The sequence below is a fragment of the Cottoperca gobio genome, chromosome 22 (assembly GCF_900634415.1).
Source record: "Cottoperca gobio chromosome 22, fCotGob3.1, whole genome shotgun sequence".
NCBI classification, from domain to species: domain Eukaryota; kingdom Metazoa; phylum Chordata; class Actinopteri; order Perciformes; family Bovichtidae; genus Cottoperca; species Cottoperca gobio.
The window spans coordinates 10,960,552-10,983,599 of NC_041376.1; the positions used below are offsets into that span (position 1 = coordinate 10,960,552).

At 40.4% G+C, this 23,048-nt stretch overlaps 1 protein-coding gene across 2 annotated transcripts; it reads right to left on the bottom strand.

Annotated features, from left to right (window-relative positions):
- Positions 1-1,949: 1,949 nt before the first annotated feature.
- Positions 1,950-22,785, bottom strand: slc35f4 (solute carrier family 35 member F4). Of its 2 annotated transcripts, none has more exons than XM_029460965.1 (7): positions 22,395-22,785; positions 5,511-5,811; positions 4,509-4,728; positions 4,281-4,406; positions 3,975-4,044; positions 3,253-3,342; positions 1,950-2,713 (listed from the first exon to the last, which is right to left on the bottom strand). In XM_029460965.1, the coding sequence occupies exons 1-7, from the start codon at positions 22,621-22,623 to the stop codon at positions 2,472-2,474; spliced, it is 1,278 nt and encodes a 425-aa protein (XP_029316825.1). In that variant the 5' UTR covers positions 22,624-22,785; the 3' UTR covers positions 1,950-2,471. The 2 variants fall into 2 exon arrangements, with proteins under 2 accessions (XP_029316825.1, XP_029316824.1); XM_029460964.1 differs by having other exon boundaries at positions 3,975-4,167.
- Between the last annotated feature and the right edge of the window lie 263 nt (positions 22,786-23,048).

The window sequence follows — 23,048 nt, forward strand, 5'->3', positions numbered from 1 at the left end:
TTTTTATAGCAAATGTCCATATTCATAAGCATGCTTATGATAACATTTTTAATGACCTTAAATTTATTTATTTCTAATCCAGCCCACCATGTATCTACCCGTCCAAGAGCACATTCACCATTGTAGCGCTGATAGACAGCCAAAACTGGCAACTCCGTAGTGAGTCAGTTTAGTGCCGAGCAAGTTTAAATATCTTGTTTCTGGTCTATATTTGCATCTTTTAGCAATTATTAATAATACTTATGTGTAGGCTAATAGAGGAGACACTGTGTTTTAATGGGTTGTATGTAATAGCCCTGCTTGTTTTTAGTGTTTTTATGAAATATCTGTATTGACTCATAATCATATCTATCACCCCTTTATTTAGCCCACTGCCACGCGAGCCACCAATTAAAGCTTGGCGAGCCGCAGGAGGCTCGCGAGCTGTGCAATGATTAACACTGCTATAGACTCTTGTTATCGTTTAAATTATTTATATTTTCTTCATTGCTGCATCTGCAGTTTGGATACAGTGTTTTGTCCCTTTTGGAGCACCGTTGGTTGTCTCATGTTTCTTTTCAAAGTGCTGATTGCTGGCTCTTTTTAGAAAATTATGCTGATTGGCATTCAACCTGTAATATGACAAGACCTTGTTGTGTTTTGTAATTCTTTGTAATTTCACTCTTTGCATACTTTGCTCACGTTCTGTCTACCCCATATCGAAATATCCAATAAAAAGTGTGTGAACATTATTGTGGCTAACATATGCATCCTCTACATAAGGCCACTCTAACCTCTCTTATCAGCATCCAGCAGAACTATATACTCAACTATATAATTAAGATTTGAACATTACATACGCTCTGCTTGTTTTAGCTCATTTATTTTAATACGTTCAAATGTCACTGCGGTTGATTATCTGAAAGTGTCACCTCAGCAAATGCTTCATTAGAGGTCCCAACTGACTGACACTCCAGCAACCATAACAACACTGTGGTATTAGACTATTGGGACTGTGTGTGTGTGACAAAGAGTGATGCAGAAAGACTGAGAATTAAGTCCCCTGCCACACTCATCATCTCAATAGCACTATTTGAACTAAAATTTTATTTTTGCCACCATCTTATGGGACACTAGAAAGTCATTTTGACAAGGCCTATTACACTGGTATTCTCTATAGGCAAAACATCTCCCATGGGCTTTTTCCAGTGTGTGTGTGTGTGTGTGTGTGTGTGTGTGTGTGTGTGTGTGTGAACGACGATAATTATAGTAGAAACAATCATTCTCAATCTTCTTCAGTTTCCAGTGGGTATATGTGTGTCAGTAAGTGACAGCTAAGTACAGCACAGAAAAAGCATTGCATAATATATTATAGCAAGGATAATTCTGCAAAGTCATCAGTGCTAAATCAATACAATGCACTTACCAGATTAGCCTGCTAATATTGTATGAACCCCACCGCTTAGTTCTGCTAACAATATCCCGTCATGATACAAAGTATATGGTTGAAACAATAGTTCTTATGCAGTCTTTGGAGGCTGATTCCACAGTATCAGTTTAGAAAAAACCGTGATCTTTAACATAAAAACATGTGTCTTTGCTAACATTAAACCATGTGGTTATTTGGCATGTTTTCATGTTGAAGTGGGAGAGTGAATTGGATCAAAATGAAAGTGGGGCTATAATCAAGATTTTAGGAATACTGAGGCCATGAGTCCAAGTCCACCCCAACAACATAGATTAATATTAATATTTATCATTATTATAGAAATCTTTATGAAAGTTAATCATTATACAAACTTATTATGGTAATTTGTTCTGGTGTTTGTGAAGCTTTGTAAGCATCATTAGCATTGTATGCATCCTTGTCAGTGCTCATTTAGACAACACAGAAATTACTGAGAAGTCTAAAGATGTTCCAATATATTGTTAGAAATATCAGGAATAATACACTGCTATACATGTGAGTTTTAAGTCTTTTATTATAAAACCAAAAAAGCCTGTACATTACGCATAATATAATTGCCATTCTTGTATATAATGCTATTCAATAAGACTGAAAATAATACTCTTATTGATACAGCGTAAAATAAATATCATAAATACATGTAAGAATGAGCCAAATTGGCCCTGCTAATATTTATATTCACAGAATACAGTCCGCGGAGCAGGTCAGGGGACGCCAATCAGCTCTTGGCTTGGGTGCGTGCGAGGAACAGGACTGAGTGTGGCAAGTATTTCAAGAAAGTAAATAACACTTTCCATCCTTTCAATTAGCAAAATCCATGAAAATTCTCCTTTAACCCTCCTGATGTGAAGTGATGGAGTGAGAGATGCACCTCCAGAGGGAAGTTCAAGACAATACTTCCTGTCTTCCTGAAAAAGAGTCCTAGTGGACCGAACATCCTGCCACACCTCCGCACCATGGAGGAACATGAGCAGACAGGGCTTCAAGACTGGTTAACAGAGGCTACAAGCAGAGCTCCGCCATGTCATGCCAAGGGAATGGAGACAGTGCCGTTTGCCCGACTGCGGCTTCGAGTGTGGACGCTGGAATCTGTGAGCTCCTCGCCGTGTTCCTCCGACTTCTTGTCTGCGATGTTGGCCAGGAAACGCAACGTGACTGAGTCCCACTCCTCTGGCAGCAGCAGGAGCAAGAAGCCCAGGCAGATGATGCAGGTGGCTGCCAGGCGCACCACGCTGAAGATCACCTCATGTTTCAAAAGATCTACGGCTACAGCATGCGAAAGAAAGACAGGAACCGAAGAGCAGGACGGAGAAGGAGGGTGGGGGAGAAAAAAGAACAAATTGAGATTAATTACATAAAGTAAGATAAACCACAGGACACTGCGGCTGTAGCGGATGAGTGTTGCAAATGCGGATTATAATCAGCACAAGCAATCCACTTCTTTGCGGTCTAGAGCACTGGGACAAGTTGCCATAACTCACTGACCTTCATACAGTCCATCGTGGTTAAAGAAAATAACTCGTCTGCAGGCATTTAGTGTCGCCTTAGCAACCTGATCCTCCCTCAGCGAGAGAATAGTTGCAGGGTCTGTTGAGGCACATTGATGATTGGGTTTCCAGGCCGAGAGAGGCAGACTTGCTGTGTAATCTGTTTGCTACAGCGGCCTTAAGTGCTGACCGCTCAACACAAAACCACAGTATGTGTGGCCATTTCCTCACATTTTCACAATCATATTTATTTCCACTATAATAATCAAGAAATAAAAAATCAGTAATAGGTAATAATAGTTGATCAAGAAACCCTACCTGCATTGCCCGGCACACTGAGCAGTGTCCCTATGGAGATGAGGATGGGGTACGTCAGCACCACACCAACATGCACCAAGATGTTGAACACTGTAAAGAGAAAGTAAAACGACTGGTCGATGAATCCATTAGCTGATAGACAGATAATTCTCATTACACTCATTCAAATATTCCAGCTTCTCATATGTGATGATTTGCATTTTTTTACTCATCTATCTCTCTGAGCAATTGTCAGACATTTTTCACTACTCTCTGACATTTTATAGACCACACCACAAGGTATCAATTTAAAGTACGTTGTGGAGTTTATGACCACTACTAGCTGTGTGGAGCATTGTTTTTAATAGGATGCACAAGCATGCAGCTGTTGGTTTGTGTCAGTAACACACTAAAAAAAATGTAGAAATCGCAAAGGCAGTGAAGAAGAAGACTGCTAGCAAGTAAACATCATGTAAACAATTAGAAATCGTCTCATAAATACAGATACAATATTTTATGAGGAAGAAAATGCCTTCAATGTATTTATTGCATTTTAGTGAGAAACACTAAAAGTTTGTTTACCCTCCTCAAGGCACCTTTTATCAAGAAAATAACTGGCCAACAAATCATTTTTGAAAATAACTATTAGCTGCAGCCTAAAAATTAATAAAAAAAGATTTCAACACATGGGTGAAACCATGATCTTTACCCTTCTCTCTACAGGGATGTAAATGCTCTCTCACCCAGCCACAGTCCTGCCAGTCCACACAGGTATCCCCAGGGCAGCGAGGACAGTGAGCCCAAGTGCTCCACCTTGGTGAAGTAGAGGATGAGGGGCACACAGGAGATGAAGATGAGGTTAAAGAAGCCCATGGTGGAAAGGAAGTGAGCCACTTCTCCAAGATTGGCACTGCCCAGGAACATCTTGAACAGCACCTGGATGGTGAGAAGACAACTGTTCATTTACTCCTTTACACTCGCCTATACAAGCATTTAAAGTCAGAGCAAAGACAATCATAAAAGTGGTTCAAACTGTGATGTGGTCTAACCTTGTAGAGAGCTGATGTGGAGGCCGAGCCCACAGCCAATGCCACGCCCACAAAGGAATCACCATGGAAACCATCAGCATAAGCCATCATGACAATACCTGTGATGGCCATGATGGCCGCCACAATCTGCAGGTAGAGAATCAGTGCCGCCAGTTGCATTAGTACTCAGGAGTAAGAAAAAACAGTTCTTGAAAGTATTATTATCATCGTTGGTGTTTTCATACTGACCCGAACACCCATGAAACGGTCCTTGAGAACAATCCAGGACAAGAGAAAGACGAAAGCCTTGTGGCAGCAGTAGAGAGCAGAGACATCAGTGGCGGTCAGCTTCTTCAAGGCCATGAGGTACAGGTAGTTGGTCAGCGTCCACAGGATTGAGAAGGGTGCTGTTCTCTTTACGAAAAGCTTAAGAGTCATCCCATCCTCCCCAAAGAGCTTGCTGCACTCCCTGTTTGAGAGAACAAACCACAGAAGGGTAAAGGAAGTGATGTCAACCTGTTTTTCAATTTATTTGGAACAACGTCTTTGTTTCTCAGGCTTTCAGCCTTGCTATCAGAGGACCAAACTTTAAGGATGGAAATGTTGGTTGCTTAGTTGCCTGGTTCCTCATGGACAGTCAGGGGGTTCAACATGTGTTCCAGGTGAGTGTAAAGAGCAGCCAGGCCTCGAGGGGGCCACTAGTGGAGCTTTTATGGTAGCTGGTACTTGGTTTACTGTAAAAACCATAGACCAGTTCTACAAATATGCAAACTGAAAAACACTACCTCCTCGGTGGAGGTAGTGTTTTTCAGTTTGCATATTTGTCAGCAGGATTATGGAAAGACGACTTGCCCAATTGTCATGAAACTTGGTGGAAGGGTGTAGAATGTGCTAATAAAGTATGTGGAGTGGATCAGAATCACAGGGCAGATACACTAATCTTTTTCATATATGATTTGACAGATAGGATTTGACCTTGGAGGAGGTCTGTGAAGAAGGGCACTCTTCTAGTTACTTAATTTTGCTAAACATGAACACCACAATTTTTACTTTGGTGACGACCTACCCTGACACATCTGTTCAATTTCTCTCAGTCTGCTATAGCTCGTTACGTAGTAACAGTGGAAAGCACATGTATTAGAAAAGTTTGCGGTAAAAGATTCTCAGGAATGCAATAGGGCAGATTGTGTTTGTTTTTTTTGTAAATGTTTTCTGAACTTTTATTCAAAGATAATTTTGTTGTCAGTTTACCTGAATTTCTGTATGGGAGTCTGCTTCTCCCGTGTGGTAACCACAAGTCCGGAGTAGTAGATGGGGAAGAAGAGGATGTTCCAGTTGCTGCTGAACCAGGAGATGAAGAAGGGACAGGAGAACGACTGGAAGGTCAGCTTAACCACCTGAGTGGTACCCACCCAGGAAGAGGAGACGCACAGCACCAGCAGCAGACCACCCAGCACCTTCAGAGCTGTGTTGGTACATGTCTGATAGGACCGGCTCTCTTCGCTGGTCTCGCTGCCTGGTGTCTCTGCATGAGACTCTGAACCATCCTCTCCTGATGGGAAAAAATAGGAGAAAAGTCAATAACAGAAATGTCATCGCAGCATCTCTCCATGTGCACTCTACTTCCTGTTCAAAGGCCAATGAGAACAGAAAGCCTCAACTATGAATCCACTTGCCTCAAAAATGTAACTTATTTGGATTCTAATTACAAGATGTTAATGTTGTCTCTGTTGGTCAACCTGTCTGTCCACCACTTTGATCCAGACTGAAATATCTCAACATCTACTGGATAGATTGCCATGGCATTTTGTACAAACATTCATGGTCCCCAGAGGATGAATCCTGTGTGATTATCCTGACCATTTGGTATAGATATCCATGGTGTTGAGACGATGAAGCCCGATGAATTTGGGGATCACCAGACTTTTCCTGTAGTGCCCTCATGAGGTTCACATTTGTGTTTTTTAGTGAAACATCACGTTATGTGAGTATCTCTAGTGAATTTTGATAACGTTGATGATCCCTAACTTTTCCTTCAGCGCCATCACAAGGTCAACATTTCAATTTGTTCAATGATATCAGCCTGAACTGGACTTTGTAATTTTGTGCAAATGCTAACATGCCAACTTGCTCAACTAAGATGGTGAGCATGGTAAACATTAAAGATGCTTAACAGCAACATGATAGTATTGCGATTGTAACCATGTTAGCATGCCATTACATTGGCATTTAGCTGAAAACCCTACAGGCCTAGCTGTGCATAAACACAGCCTCACAGCCTTGTTGTATGTACAGGATTAGGCTCGGGTCTCCCTGGCTGGGGTCTAGCACATAAGCATTTATTGATCAATTGCCCTCAGTGATCACTACCACAGTTTGCATTCCTTGCTGTAAAGGCGCTGATGCACAAGGCAAGGCTTTGTTAAAATGTGTTGGGTTAGCATTGTGGCTGTGCATGTCATAAATAGCTTTGTCGCCTCATGATGCAGCACGTACTGTACACCCATTGTAATCAGGTGTGCACAGAAACCTGATGCCCAGAAAGCAAGAGTAAACCTAACCACATGACATTCCACAAGAAAGTCATGTCAACCTTGGCAGCCACTGTTTGGTCGGTTGGTACATTCCTGCTATGAAAAGGATGCCTTTGAAATATATAGGAACATGGAAACAAGAACTTCATGTAGTAGACCTGCGAAAGAGGTACGGTATCACCAAAATGACAAATAGATAGAGGGGACTTATTTCTAACCTAATGCCAATGATGCATGGTTGACCTGGCCCAGTGCCTAAATGGACTGCGGGACTTCTGGACGTTAACTGTGCTGTATAATATGTGAAGTGTTGTGTGTGTGAGCATTTCCGGAGAGAGCTCAGATCCGTTCTTTAACTTTCAACAGTGTGATCAATTTACACCAGGGCAGGAATAAAAGATGACATGTGCTGGATGTTTGCTGCCTGTGCTCTCTTTGCTAGCTCAACACGTGAAGCTCTGCCATTTCCACCATGGCTTCAGACACTAGAGGGTCTTGTACCTGTAGTATCTACCCTCTGCAGTAGCAGGGCATCTCGGCGTGCTCATTATTGCATCTTATGGCCTTTAACTTCAATGAGACCTCAACACGAAGTCAAGCCCTTGAGAAAACAAACAAGTAGTGTCACTGAAAGGTCTAATGAAAGTGGATTGTACCCACATGTACTGTAAATAATCATTCCTTTCATCCAAAAAAAGTCTCTGATCAAGTAACCAATGACCGTTTTTTTTTGTCAGTGTAAAACACTTAGAGTCTTTGTGCCCACCCGGAAACTAAGTTGACAAGAGTCTTTTCCAGAGCCACTTCTTTCTTTCAGAAAAGAACTCAACTGTCTTGCCAAACTTAGTTTATAAGCTTAATGAATTCATGAGATTATCACTGGCACCCAGTAAGAGTATTAAATCTAAGTCATGGCGGTAAGTATTATAACCGAGAAAGAATGGTCAATATAAAGTCACAGATTAGATTCACGTCAGTGCAGTAGTGAAAGAGCATCATTTACTTAAGAAAAAAACAACAATACCACAATGTAAAAATGCCCCATTGCAAGTAAAAGTGCTGCATTGAACATCCTAATTAAATAATAATACTTGGTCTACAGAAAGTTGTCCCCTGTAACTGATATATTATATATGTGTATTACATTTGTATTGATGTACCATTGCATAAGTAGCATTTAACTGTTGTAACCAGTCATGTCGGAGCTAGTTTTATCTATTTTATATACACTTAGGCAGTTTAGTCCAGTTGTTCCTAACCGGGGGGTCAGGCCGCCTCCAAAAGGTCCCAAGACAAATCTGAGGCATCGTCAGAAGATGAATGTGGGTGGAGAGAAAAATAATCAAACTTTTGCTCCACAAATTTGTATTCATATTTTGGACTTTTCTCTAATATAAGGTTTTTGTGTCTTTTGTGTTTTGTCTTTGGATCTCAAAAGGTTATTAAAATAAAGAGATATAAGAGGTTCAGAAAGGAAATTTAAAAGCTCATCATATGTTTTTATATGTAGAATCTTAATCTGAAAAGTAACCAGGAACTATGTGTGTCAGATAAATGTAGTGGAGTAAAAAGTACAATATGAAATTTAGTTGAGAAGAAGCATAAAGTAGAATACAAGCACCTCAAAACTTAAGTAATGTGCGGTACTTGAGTAAATGTTCTTTGTTACTGCATCAGTGCAGCACTGGCCTACAGGATGTAAAATGTTTCACCTTACAGCATATCCCATCTGGGAGCAGATCTACAGCATGCGGTGAAAGCAAAAATGTTTAACACCGATACAGTTTCTTTCCGACAGGATCATCGAGGGATTTGGTCTAATTACATTCTGTCACAGCAAGGATTCTTAATAAACCTAATGAGCCTGGTGGTTGCTAACTGGAAAACTGAGATCTGAAATTCCTGCAAGAGAGAAGCAGCTCTTTTATTCTTTTTTTTATGGCTGCTTCTCGCCATCCAACAGGCAAGATGGTTTGTGTTTCCTAGCACCGACAAAAACCTAAAGCTTTTAGTGTTGGATACGGGCTCTTTCGTCCTGAGGTAAAAGCCACTTCAGGCTGATCTGGTGCCAAGATGCAGTAATATTATAACTCTACTATTACCCTGCCTCATAAAAGCAGCTCTCTGGCCAACATGGTTATTGCTGACAAGTATTACTGCTAAAAAGTTGCAAAGGAAACAATAATATCCAACAAACACAAACTGTCAGCAAAATATGGTAGTGAAATACTTCACTAAAGTAGAACAAGTGCTCTTTGGGGTTAAGTTCAGTCTGCTCAGAGTAAGTATACGTGTTTGGTAAAATGAAAGAGCAGTAGGTAAGTTCTTACACTATTTAACTGAACACCAGCTGTCAGAAATAATTTGGTGCATTATTATGAGCCATAGGATGTTGCTTTTATTTAAAGATGATCATCGAAATGTTTTGTAAAACACATAAAAGTATGTATGAATGCTTGACTCTCCACAAATACATCAAAACATTAACATTAGAGTCAGAAAATCTGCTTAGAGTATGCACCTAAATTTGAAGTTGAGACAAACTCCCACCTCTATTTAAAAAAACATACACTTTTAAGGCTATATGTAATGTAGGCTACGCAAACTAATACTGAACTCAACTCTTGAGAATTAAAAAAAATGTTTTTACATTCATACATGGAACAGTTGACTAGAATGATTTGAAAGTGTTCACATCAAGACAGAAATCCCAGTGCTGCAGAGGATCACTCACATACAGGCACCCATTGACAGAGCTTATCCACTCTGTGTGACGCAGTACGCTGCTCGAACCTCTCATTTCAATCCATTCTGTGTTTTATCCCCGCCACTGACACTGCATGCCAGTGACATTGATGGATGGACCCCTGCTGAATCCAATATGAAGCTCACAGTCACGTCTGCAGTGTTAGGCAGGCGTCCTACAGCCAAACACCATTAAGTTTTTATCTAAGTTAGGGCTGAACATGTGACATGGTTATGATGATATTGATGCAAAGGTGATTAGCAGTATCAGTCTGTAATCTGTGTTGCAAAGGTAAACGCGGGAGGGATTTAAGAGAACTTTTAGGGATGAGGATGCTCAAAAGGAGAGAGTAGAATTGTTCAGTTAGATGAAGGAAGGGCAGGTGCAGCGAATGAACAGATGTGAAAGCAGCTGACTTGAGCCTGTTTGGTTTTATTTTACATCAGTGCTGGCCAGCCAAAAACAGATGCTGCTGCTACAACTACACTTCCTGTCAACACATTCAGCGTCTGAACTGAAACGATAAGTTTCAAAAAGCCCAAGTGGAAAAATTGTTAAATTCAGTAGCTGGTCTTCAGATATTTAAACTGGTGGACTGTAACTCAGTACATTTACTCAAGTACTGTACTTAAGTAGAATTCTGAGGTATTTGTAATTTACTAGATTCTTTCAATTTCCTGCTACTTTATATATTATATTATATTATATTATTATATATTTCTACTCCAATACAATTCATAGGCAAATATTGTACTTTTTACTCCAGTACAGTTATTTGATAACTTTAGTTACTTTGAAGATTCAGATTCAGATTAATAATACATAATCAACAAATAATATATCATGCATTATTAAATGTTAAGATAAAACTTTATTGATCCCTTGGTGATATTCACAGGCTACCCGGCAGTGTATATATAGTAAACAATTATGCATCAATAATTATAACCCATTAATATAATTGACCTGAAATGTGTTGTGCAGAGCGAGTACTTTAAGTACATTTTGATGGTATAACTTTTGTGCTTTAACTTAAGTAAAACATTTTAATGCAGGACTTTTACTTGTAAACAGAGTCTTTCTACACTGTGGTAATACTACTTTTACATTAGTCAAAAGATCTGAGTACTTTGTCCACCACTGGATTTTGATTTCATGTGTTACATGTTGCACACCACTGATTTATGTAGAACACAGCCGCCTCACACTATTTGCATTTCATATGAATACTTATGACAGTATGTCAGTGATGCTTTGTGGAAAATAATGTTTGTTAACTGTATAATCTGTCCAATATATTTTTTTTAAAGAATTTACTAGTTTTAAGCAGCCTAACTGAGCTAATGATGTCATTATCTCATGCCAACACATGCACCTTAAACATACAGATTTGAGTATAAATGGCGTCCTGTTCCTCCCTGGTTCTTTCAGTTTACCTTCAGAGACGGGGCAGGTGAGGACCTGAGTGCTGTACGAGCTGAGAGGAGCCACTCGGGCTGAGTGCTTCTTCATCCTCCACTGGGGGTACAACGCAATGTCCTTCCCTGGGAAGTGTGTGTATATATATATATATATATGTGTGTGAGTAAGTGTCCCCGGGCTGCTGCACGCTCAGCAGCTCCTCCTGCTCGCTCCGTGCATCCTCAGACTCCTGACTCCTCCGTTTCTTCTTCACGCTCCTGATTGCCCCCCTACTCCCAGATGTCTGTCAAACTCTTTTGTCTTCTTCCTAGCACTCCAGTCCTGACTCCCTGTTCCTCTGCAGCCCAGCGCTCTCAGTGTTACAGCTGCTCTGACTCTAGATAGTGACACAGCTCAGTGTAGGGTGCCGTGAAGTGGAGACTCTACTGTTGCACTGTCATGCCGTGATCCAGTGCTGCCGCTGTCTCCAAGGGAGACTGAGCTTCAAGTGTCTGTGGCATGGCGCAATCACTCTCCTCATATCTTTCCATCCTCCACCTCCTCCTTTTCTCTCTGTCTCTCTCGCTTTTCCCCTCCTCTTCTTTCGCTCCGCAAATCAGCAGCTTTGTTTGGAAGGTAACCAAGCAGCCGGGCTAATTATGCTGCGTTAGCTGCTTCCTCCATCTCTCCCTCCTCCTCCCATCCCCTCACCTCTCTACCTGACCAGGCTCTCCTCAATCCTTCCCTCCCTATCTCCCTCTCTCCATATACTCTTGTCCCTTGTCTTCCAATAACTGTCTCTCTTCTTGGCACATCTCACGCTCTGCACTACTCCTTGAGAGTCAGATTATTAGTAGAGCTCTCTCCTGTTGCTTTCACCACTGCAACAACAATTTGAGCTATAAAAGAGAAAACTGGAGTAATACTAGTGCTCTGCCCACAAGGTACTCACACCACTATCAGACATTTACATAGCACTGCTATGATAATGCTACCCACATGGTTTTTGAGTCTTCCAAACACAGCATAGAGGCTACTCGTCTTTGTTTTATACTGTGGGCTTACATTTACAACTTTAAATCAAGAATTGATCGCATGGATCTTAATCCTTCTAGTTATCTGTGGCTGACATTATGTGTCCTCTCATGGTAAGAAACAGGGGAACACAATCTCTGTTTCTCATTCCTCTCATTCTAATAATAAAATGCTTTTTGATTGTGTTGCCATTGGACATATCATCACTTTTTTGCACAAGCATGTTCTCCTTCTCTACAACATTTTCGGAGGGAAATATGGTACCACAGTATTTATTTCCCCATATGTTTGCCATTCTTGCCTTTATTTAACAGAGGACAGTGTAGAAATGGGGGACAGAGAGGGGTATGACATACAGCAAAAGGGTCCCAAGGCTGAAATCAAACATGTGACATGTAACCACTTTGACTACCAAGGCACTCCCAAATCTGATGGATGGGAGCAACAAGACTGTACATGAAAAAACTCTAAGCTTAGAATATATGATGCATTGCTAGACTTTAAACTAGCCAACAGTAGTTAGACCTAGCAGCATCTGGATCCCCTACAACATTAAAGCCCTGCTCACTATGTCAGTAACTTGACACTTTGAAATGTAATGTTGCTTGCAGAGAGCTGTGGCTCCCACCTCCCAGCCCGAGTGAAGAGGCATTGCAGAAAGCAAGTCCAACTTACAGTTTTTTACAATTGCTAAAACACTAAACCCCATTCTCTGAACCAAATCATCAGTTGCCTAAACCCATTTGTCGAATCAACCACTCTTTTAGCAAAACCCTAAACAAGTTCAAGTAGTTAGATACTATGTGCAAAACTGTAAACACATTCTCCTTTACTTTAAAACACAATTCCCACTGTGATGCACATGTGTTGCAAAATGCTAAACACAGGCAGTAAAAGTTGAACACAAGTACAACACAGTGGTCATCGTTTAAACACAACGACTCAAAACTGTTCACACTTGTTTCTAATGATGTGATCAACCGATTTAACACACTATATAAGCAAGTTCAGAGTGCACATGTGAATACCGACAATGGATAAAAACATTTTGAGGAGGAAGAGGAGGAAGAGTACAAGTAAGAGGTGATGGGCCAAGAGGAAGATATCAAGGTCGAGGAAGAACCAGAACCATCATTTCAGATTTCAGACCATGTTCTTGTTCATGGCTTGACAATGAGGGAAGCAGGACACAGAGTAGGTTCTCTGTGGCCACCATCGTAAGAGCATTCAGAGAAGAACACAGGTACAGTTAGAGATTGTTTGAATTTGATTCTATGGAAAGGGCCCATGAATACATGTTTGTAGATGAAGTACAATCTGACGAAGAGGAGAAGGAGAGGCAGGGACATAATTGGCCAATGGGCCATTGTGGAAGTCCCTGGCCAGCATGGTGGCAATGTCACCCTTTGTGCGGCCATAAGTAATTGGGGGGTTTTCCACCATCATGCAACCCTGGGGCCTAACAACACCGAGCATCTTCTCACATATCTGGTGGTCTTCGGGATTTTCTGATTGATCGTGAGCAGCAGGTTCCTCATCAGACCGGGCATCCTATTTATGTTGTAATTTGGGACAATGCCAGCTTTCACCGTGCAGTCCGCATACGTGAATGGTTTAACATCAACCAGCGCTTCATACACGCTTGCCTTCCACCATACAGCCCATTCCTCAACCCAATAGAGGAGTTATTTTCTGTGTGGCGCTGGAGGGTCTGTGACTGGAAGCCCTACACCAGGGTAAATCTCCTACAGGCAATGGAATTTCCCCCGTTGCTTAGCAAGAGAACACACTGCGTGTGATGTAGATGAAGTCCTCTGGCCGGTCCCAGCACAAAGGTGTGATGCTGCTGAGGCAGAATGAATCGTGCGTTAAGTCTTTTGCAGTTGGTTTTGTAATGTGCTTTTCATTTACGTATGAAGTTTTCTTTGTTATTTGTATAAGTTGGGATAATTGTACTTTTGTTTAGTTTTGCAAAAATGTGTTTATTTACAATAAAAAATAAATCAAACTACATGCACTGGATGCAGTGTTTTAATTTGTTTTATGTGAATGCTCAGTAGGTGTTTCTATTTTGACTGGAAAAGTGCATGATCTGAAAGCATTGTTTGATTTGTGCCAGAGGAGTCTGTGGTGTTGTGAATGTAGCTTGAGTTTTGTGTTTTGTGTTTAAAGTTTTGAGAAAATGGGTGAAGGTTTCAAGAAATGTGTTTTAGTAATCTGAACGGGGGTTCAGGTAGGCCCGCAGTGTTATTAATTCCCCTAGATGTAACAACAAATCATTTCTCCAGTGTGTGACAACAGTAAATGAATATACAGCTAGATTTGGAGCAAAAATATTCTGCTTTATGAGTGAACTCTTCAAGAATCTGAGCAGTAACAAGGATTCTGCTCGGAGAACTAATCCCCTCTTAACAAACATGCATGATATATACATCTAAGTTAAATCAACAATACCAACAAAACAGTGCATCAGTACGTTGCGGTGGTTGAGCGAGCTGCAGCAGCAAGCTCACCCTTCCCTTCAATTTAAGTTGAAATGTCTGCGTCGGACGTTTACTGTTACCAGAGTGTTTTTACATTAAATATTTACATTGTGATGATACTATTTTAATAAAATATTTCAATACTTTTCCCATCACTTTAGCACAATCATGGGAAACCCTCCCACCAGCAGAAGGCGTGCACCTGAGGAGGGTCAGTCTGGGTCATGTGAGTCACTGTGGTCCGGAGTTTCCATCTCAAGGAAAGCCCTCCGGCCTCTCTACCTCCAGCTGTGGTTTATCTACCTGAAGATTTAATGGACCTAAATATTGCTTAGGCCTTTACATCAATGACATATCAGTGTCTGGTGTATGCGGTCAGACACATGAAGCCCTGCAGCCTGTAACGTGATCTTAATATAACCTATGCTATGCTTAGCCTCTCAACAGTAAAATCAATACTAGCCAAGCCAGAAACAGTAGCACTATGACCTGAGATAGAGAACGCACTAAACATGCAATATGCTAGATGCAATGTCTATGTTGGTTTGTTAAGACTAAATGAGTTCTATTTCACATTCACGTTTGCTCCATGATTTCTGTCATTGTATTAATATCCCTAAAAAAATGGATGAGACAGATTCAGAACGCTGCAGCTCCAGTCCTCACTAAGACCATGAAAGTGGATCACATCACTCCAGTTGTGAGGTCTTTACACTGGCTTCCTGTCTTATAAAGCACTGAATGATTTAGCGCCAAAATACTTAAACATGGAGATACAGCGCTCTGTTTTTATGCACTACGTATCTGGAACAAACTAAGTACCCTGCAACTCTGTTTTAAATCATGGCTGAAGACCGGCTTTTATTAACTCAAATAACTATTAATTTCTTACTCAACACTGTAGCTGTTATTCTTGTGTTTTATACCTGTCTTATTCTATTCTATTTTATTTTACATTCGCTTGGTATTTTAATGACCTTTTTCCATTGTATTTAAATGTTATTTTATTATATGTTCCTTCTGCACTTTGTCTCAATGCTTTTGATGTTTTATGTAAAGTGCTTTGAATTATTTTGCTGAAATGCACTATATATATATATATATATATATATATATATATATATATATATATATATATATATATATAAACTTTCCTTGCCTTGCATATCACCCTAAGCCTGGTTGAAAAGAATGTTTGGTTAGGTGTAAGCAGGGGATGAGCTGGGGGTATGGATCCCCTGAGACAAGGAGGGTTAAACTTAAAATAGCCCTGCTGATGAGCTGAGCCAACAGCTAGACAGGGAGGGGACAAAAAAACGGCCGAGTCAGCGGAGTGCAGGATGCTAATCGCTATCAGATTAAGAGGAATACCTGGAGCACGTGCACTAACAGGAAGCCACAGTTCAACTTCAAATATTAGACTCAAAGTGATTGTTCATTTCTGTATTGTGTATTTTCATATTGTTTTTAACTATAGGTACCTACTAGGTAGGTACTTGTTTGTTTTCTTTCACATCAACAGATGAGAAGATTATATATACAGGTTCTGTCTCTTCAACACTTTGGCATCCAAAAGCTTTATATCTTACAACACAAATTGTACACTTCTCGATATAACAACAGCACCAACAACTATTGCTACAAAATTACCATGAAGTTGAATCAATACCTCTCTAAAAAGCTTCAACAATAAACAAACATTGTGACCTTCTTTAACCTAGCTCGGTGAATATAACAAACAGGAAACTGAGTGTATGTAACACAATGGTACTGTTGCATCACAGATCAAAGCACAATGTTGTACAGCTTTCTCTCTCTTTACCTCCATAGCAACAGTGGGCCTCCTCTGTACTGACGCATTTTACCGATTCAGGCTGTTTTGTCATTTAGATTTACAAATGCTCCTCAGTTTATGGTGCAAGCTCCTTTGTCTTTAGCCCCTCTCATCACATCTCAGTGAGGAGGAGGAGCAGAGGAGGAGCAGAGGAGGAGCAGAGGAGGAGCGATGAGCGATGAGAGACGGAGACATGAATGTTATCTGCAGATGATGTTATAGCTGGATACACCATGAATTAACTGTTAGTTTCATATCATCAAGTCTACTCAATGTAGTTAGAACATTGGAAGATGAGGACACCTAGTGGTGAAAATGACAGATTGCGTTACAGATGTATAGATGTGGACATGAGGACAGATGTTTCTAAACAAGACTATTTACCCAAACCATACAACAGTTAGTCCAGTCTGTTGTCACTTATCCTTAGCTTTGTCTTGCTATACGTATAGTTTCAGTTTGATGTTTCTGCTGCTGAAGGTGCCCTCGAGCAAGGCACCGTACTCCCACACTAGTAGCAGCCCACTGCTCCTAGTGCTAAGGATGGGTTGAATGCAGAGTCTAAATTTCACTGTGTTTGCTGTGCTGTGTACATGTTCGACGATTCAAGAGGGGATTCAAAATCCTCCATTTCCTTTTTACTACTAAAAGGAAACTTTTACAGACTTTTATTTGTGTTTCTTAAAGCACTGAAAACATACATTTCTAAAATTCAACAGCAATATGTGTTTCAGAAACAGTGTTGGATAATTCACAGACATTGCTGTAGACAGTTTTCATAGGGTCTGTACATTCATCCCCAGTGGCAAGGATATTATTGGAAATACCACGGCTGGGTTAGCCTTGTATGGGTTCCCCAGAGCAAAACTCCCTTCCAAGTAATGGATGCAATATCTCTCCATAAAGGAGTTACAGAACTGCTGCTATAGTCATGCCCCTGTGCTGTTGGTCAATTAGATAAAAAAAGTATATATCAGTGACTAAATATTTTTTGGTGGCCCAAGCAATTCACTGTTGGACTCCTATTTTGTATTTGTGTATGTACCCAGTCACCATTAAGTTCAGAGCACACTGCAGACTGTACTGTAAATGGCAGCTTCATTATTTGCCCTGAGACCAACCAGCACTTCTGCGTTGGAGTATACCTGGCCCTGCCTTTCTCTACCAGACAAAGCCGCATGATTATGTAACAGTGAAGGACCTGTCTTTATTGCTACTTTACTCATTTTTTAAAACATATTTGCAATTAGTCAAATTACCATGGGGCTTGTGGAACCCCAGTGCAGTTGCCCACTTAGCCTGGTTAGTAATTCATCCGAGACAAGTTTTTCATTTTTCATCCAATACGTTGAGCACCACAAAGTGAATTCCTGTCACGTCTGTTGATTTGTGGTAAATCTCAGGGACACACATTTCAAAGCAGGTGTATATAAAACATTCAATGACTATCTGAAAGGCTAGATACCACTATGGTTAAGTGGATACATATGTGTTTCAGTGACTTGGTTGAAATAAACCTTTAATTTAGTCCTGGAACCATAGAAGATGTAACATTACACAGTATTCGATAATAATACTGTACATTAAATACTACTTTTTAGAATCGAAGGTTGATTTTGGCTTTTGCAGACGCAATGTGCTGTAGTATAAAAATATATTGATCTTTTCATAATGTTTAAACATAGAGGTATGAGACTGGGTACTAATATTTTCTGTCTGGCATCTCATTGGAAGATGTGAACTTCATTGTTGTTGTTGGCTTTACAGACCACTAGAGGGCAGTGTAAGGCTGCTGACAGGACTGCTGGTGTACTTACCATGATGGAAAGCTCATAACAAACCTTTTCCATTATTGTGCCCTTCTGTTATGTAATACAATTTTTGGTTTACAGAAAATTGCTCACATGAAAAATGTCTCAACCGTAAAGTGAATTTCTTGGGCCAGCCATCATATTTAGTCTCCTGAATGCAGTACAACAACATGCGTTTCATGAGCACAGGTAAGCAGTTCTGTAACTCCTTGTGAAGTATTATTGCAGCCATTACTTGGGTTTTTGCTCATTCCCAGGAGCGTGTGAGACTAACAGCACTCCAGGAGTCGTTGAGGCAAAGCTCTTATCCCATTCGACGCTGTGCTAGTTATAAATAGCACGGACTGAGCAGGCATGGGAACGGGACAGTCCAAAATAAGTGCATGCACATACAGAATGTTTAGGCAATGTTTGAGGAAGACAGTGAATTCAGCAGCTGTTAACACTGGATATAAATGCTTTCACAAATGCAAATGAATTACCAATCAGTACAAGCATGGATGTATTCAAAGACATGTCTATTTCTCTTTGTATATCTCTCCAGACTTTCTCTGTTGGCTGAAGTGCACACAACAACACACCCCATTGTGATACATGGTTGGTTTTCACGCCCTTCCTTCAAAATTCTCCTCTGAGTGCCTGTGTGTTGCTGTTGTCTTGCTGTGATGCCGGCAGTGAACGACACAGGCACAGTGTTGTGCCTGTCATTTCTCCTGCACCATACCTATTTACCCAGCGGGTTGAGTGCCAGCACTACAGAATTGCTCTTTTCTAAATTAGCTATAGCCAAAACCAGATACACAGCAACTTATTATGATAGTTTTCGGCAAGATGCTGCTGAGGAAGCATTTACTGAAACACACCATTGTTGTTTGCTCCAGCAGGAGCCAAGTGGGTGCTATGAGAATATCCTGTCCTTTATTTTTCTGATTTAAAGTCAATTGCATGTTCATTTTACTCTTGAGCAAATGTGTGTAGTTGTGCTATCATGTACATTAAGTGATACACTAGGAAATATGACATTTGGCTTGTTTAGAATGACATTTACCTACTTTCATAACACAGCACACACAGCATTATATTATGACGGTACTTTATGTATTACAACCTGTCACTAAATGTAGTCCACAATCCCCCTCAGAGGCATTTCCTAATTCAACGCAGATGGCAAGTGGCAATAATAAACTGGCACCAGAATCTTACTAAATATATCATTACCCCATAGGCTTGGCAGGGTGAGCCTACTGTTCTATTTACGTGCTCCTTTGTCTTACCCTTCATGGAAAATGATACTCAGATTGAGGGACGTGTTATTCTCAACTTGTGTAAACAAAACAAAGTAAGCACATGTGATGCTTTCAGGCAGCAGGCAGCATGAAACAAAATGTGACTTTTCCACATTCTTGTTTCTAAGAATGATCAAATACATTTAAGAGGAAGACGGGTGTGCACATAACCAGACTCCTTCACAGTGACAGCACCAGCAGCATGTTTAATAGCTGTGCAAGCAGGAAAAATGGTGACAAGTACGCTGCCCTGAGGAATACCTTCTGTTGACTGTGGCATGCATACAAATCAGTTGATGGATAGATGGAGAAACACAGGGCTACAGATGGCATATTTCATCGGATAAATCAAATAACCCCTCGGCTCGCAGATACACTGGCCTTTATAGTCTTGGTGTGGATGTGATTACCATCCACACCTGCTCCTTATACCTGAAATTACATCACAGACGATACTCCATCTTTCATTCTTGTCTGCTATAGTATACAATAGGCAATGAGGTGGGACAGGCTGAGGCCTGGATACTGGACAGAAGCCGCAGCTAACTATTATCTTTATTATCAATTTTCTGCTATTTATTGAGTTTTTGTGTTGTCTTCAAATATCTTGTTTTTCCCAACCAACAGTGAAAAACACCAAATATATTCAGTTTGCTATCAAATTAAGAAAAGCAGCAAATCTTCACATTTGAGAAGCTGGACACATTCGCATTTTAACTTGAACAATTGCTTGTCAAAATAGTTGGAGACGTTGTTCTGTCAATCAACTTATCGATTAACGGACTAATCGCTATTAGAGACTAGGGCTGCACCTACGATTATTTTTATTGTTGAATAATCTTTCGATTATTTTCTCGATTAGTTGTTTGGTCTTCAAAATGTAAGAAAATGTCAAACATATTCAGTTTACTGTCATAAAGAAAGCAGAAGATATTCACAATTAAAAAGATGGAATTTAGAGAATGTAAACTTTTTTTTAAATTGCAAACCGATTAATTGCGAATCAAAACAGTTTATTCTACTGCTTACCAACTAATCTTTGCAGCTCTATTGGGGACAATGTTATCTCATGATCAGCCCTTTGATGAAAGTGTATGTCAACATTCACATAGTGGATATTGCCATTCAAGGTTTAAAAAAAAAACATTTAGGCTATTTAAACTTTGGAAAATAACCAAAGAACAGCAAATAATTCTGGCTTCTGTAGAATAAAGAATAAAAATGTACACATAATATGATATTACAAGTCTTAATTAGCTTAATTATCACTTTCAGTTTGCATAAAAAGATCTTGTTGCACAATATCATCGTTGTTTCAGAACTGTTATAGATTCTGTGAATCTCAATTTAAATGTTTGTGTTAATCAAGTATTCTTCCAATAGATTCATCTGGACCAGTAGATATATTCTCAAATGAGAGTGTGTGATTGCATTCATGGTTAATCTACTGCAGCTGACACCCCTGATACGCAGGAGGCAGTTATTAAGAGACAGGCTCATTTCCTTTCCCTGCAGTCTCTATCTAAAAAAACATTGAGGTTCTCTCAGCTCATCCAAAAGAGCCTCAGCTGAGACTGAATGAATGAGGCCCTTTCTGCATTTTCCTTCCAGACTTAAAACAAGTTTGTCAGAGTAATGCGTTCTGTCACAGAGGGTTCGGTACTAAAACAGGAACGTCACAACATCGGGAGTACAGATGTGTATCTTTAAGTTGTGTACTTGTAGCTAAGCTTTTAAGCTTTAGCATCCAGAGCGAGATGTTAGGGAGCTTACTTGACAAGTCCAATTCATTTGGGGTGAAAGTGTACCAGCGTCTGAAACACAACAGGCTCACAGAGAGATGACCCTTTTAGATTTTGGGGGTTTTATTCAAGAAAAGCACCAGTTGATCCCTGTTTTAAAGATTGAGGACACAGTACAATGAATAGGCCAATTAAGTAACACTGAGGAGAGAACTTCTCTAATGCTACAAACCTTCTGAAAAATGCTGCTCTGCATAGCTTCATTACCATAACGCCATTTGTAAAACCACTGATTAGCTGTGTACAGAAAATGCAATGGTTGTCATAATCTCACTGTCATCGGCAGTACTTCAACAGAACTGGACGGCAAGATATCCCCGAACAAAGCGCAGCATCAGCTCCAACTCCTATACCTCGTCTCCGAGTCAGCAAAATTCAGAGCATTGCTCTACCAATCAAAACCACATTGACAAATACAAATTATCGAGACCCTAAAGTACTGAAGCACTGCTATATCTCAAACACGTCAGGTAACAGCTGGCAGCATTTACATGCACCACAGGAAGATCTACTGTGTTTGTCATTTGGGAAATTGATTGTTTGAATTAAATATTTGGAATTGAATGTAAAGCTGCCATGTAAGTGATTGTCTGCAGAACACGAGTGTTTGATGTGGACAACATTAGACTACAAATTACACAATTGACTTTGAAATCGAATTAGAAAATGCCAACGTAATTTGTGCATGACTCTTTTCTGTGTAACTGCTCAGCCTGACGGTAATAGATTTGTTTTGTATCTCTGTCTCTCTGTCTCTCTGTCTCTCTGTCTCTCTCTCTCTCTCTCTCTCTCTCTCTCTCTCTCTCTCTCTCTCTCTCTCTCTCTCTCTCTCTCTCTCTCTCTCTCTGTTTCCTCTCAGAGGATGGACCAGCATCACCCAGCTTCCAGCTCATAGTACCAGTGATTGACATCATGCTGCTCCATAATAGCCATAATTAAAACCCAATTAGATGAGTTTGCCGTAGTGGATTTTGCATAATTAAATACTGATTTACAAAATAAGAAGATTGCATTGTCTCTTCTTCCACACACTACTGGCACAGACTGTTTGTTTTCTGTGTGGATGTAAATATCTTGATACACATATTTACTTCATTTTTATCATACATTTATTGTCTCTTTAATTCACGTGATCTCACACCTGGCAAAGAAAGGCATGAAAATGTCGCATCATGCTATCAGTATACTTTTCTTTACACTCACTTCTATGACTGGAATATCCCGGGTTGTAGCCGTAGTAGCCGGTGATCCTCAGAATCCGGTTCTCTATGTCGTGCACCCCGTTGGCTGTCACTTTGGTGGTGCCATCAATGAAGACAGCGCAGCTGCCACCAGTCGGCGTCGCATTTCCCGGCAAGTGCGTGTTCACCAGGGGCTCCAGCCGAATGCAAGGCTGGTCTCCACTCTCCAAAACACTCTCGGTGCTTATCATTGTCGGTCCGAGCGGACAGAGATCAGAAGAGAGCGGGGATGAGCCCTGATCACCATGCAAAGAGACCCTCTGGGCTGCATCAACAATTAGCAAGAAGAACGGGACATCCAAATCCTCATCCACATTCCTTCAGTGATGCTCCCGGACGCAGAGCAGCAAGGTTATCACACACCAGGAGCCTGGCAGACACCAAACACTAGGGGGCGTGTCACTACTATCACATGCTTTGAATTCAATTAGGGAAGGAAAAGAACTTGGCTGCAGTCAGCAGTGTGGAGCAGCCTTCATAAAAACAAGTTCCTATTAACACAAATATTTATGTGACAAACACTCAGTGAAATAAAGTCTCTGTGGTTTTTAATAATGAGTTATTTATGGTATTTTAATTATCCTATTGAGACAGATAAGTGGCATTTATATATCGT

Coding starts and splice junctions, on each gene's coding strand:
- slc35f4 (XM_029460964.1), bottom strand. CDS start 22,623: ATGATAAGCACCGAGAGTGTTTTGGAGAGTGGAGACCAGCCTTGCATT. Junction 5,812..22,394: donor GGGATATTCCAGTCATAGAA/GTGAGTGTAAAG, acceptor TTTTCCCATCAG/GAGAGGATGGTTCAGAGTCT. Junction 3,343..3,974: donor ACTGGCAGGACTGTGGCTGG/GTGAGAGAGCAT, acceptor TTCTCTTTACAG/TGTTCAACATCTTGGTGCAT.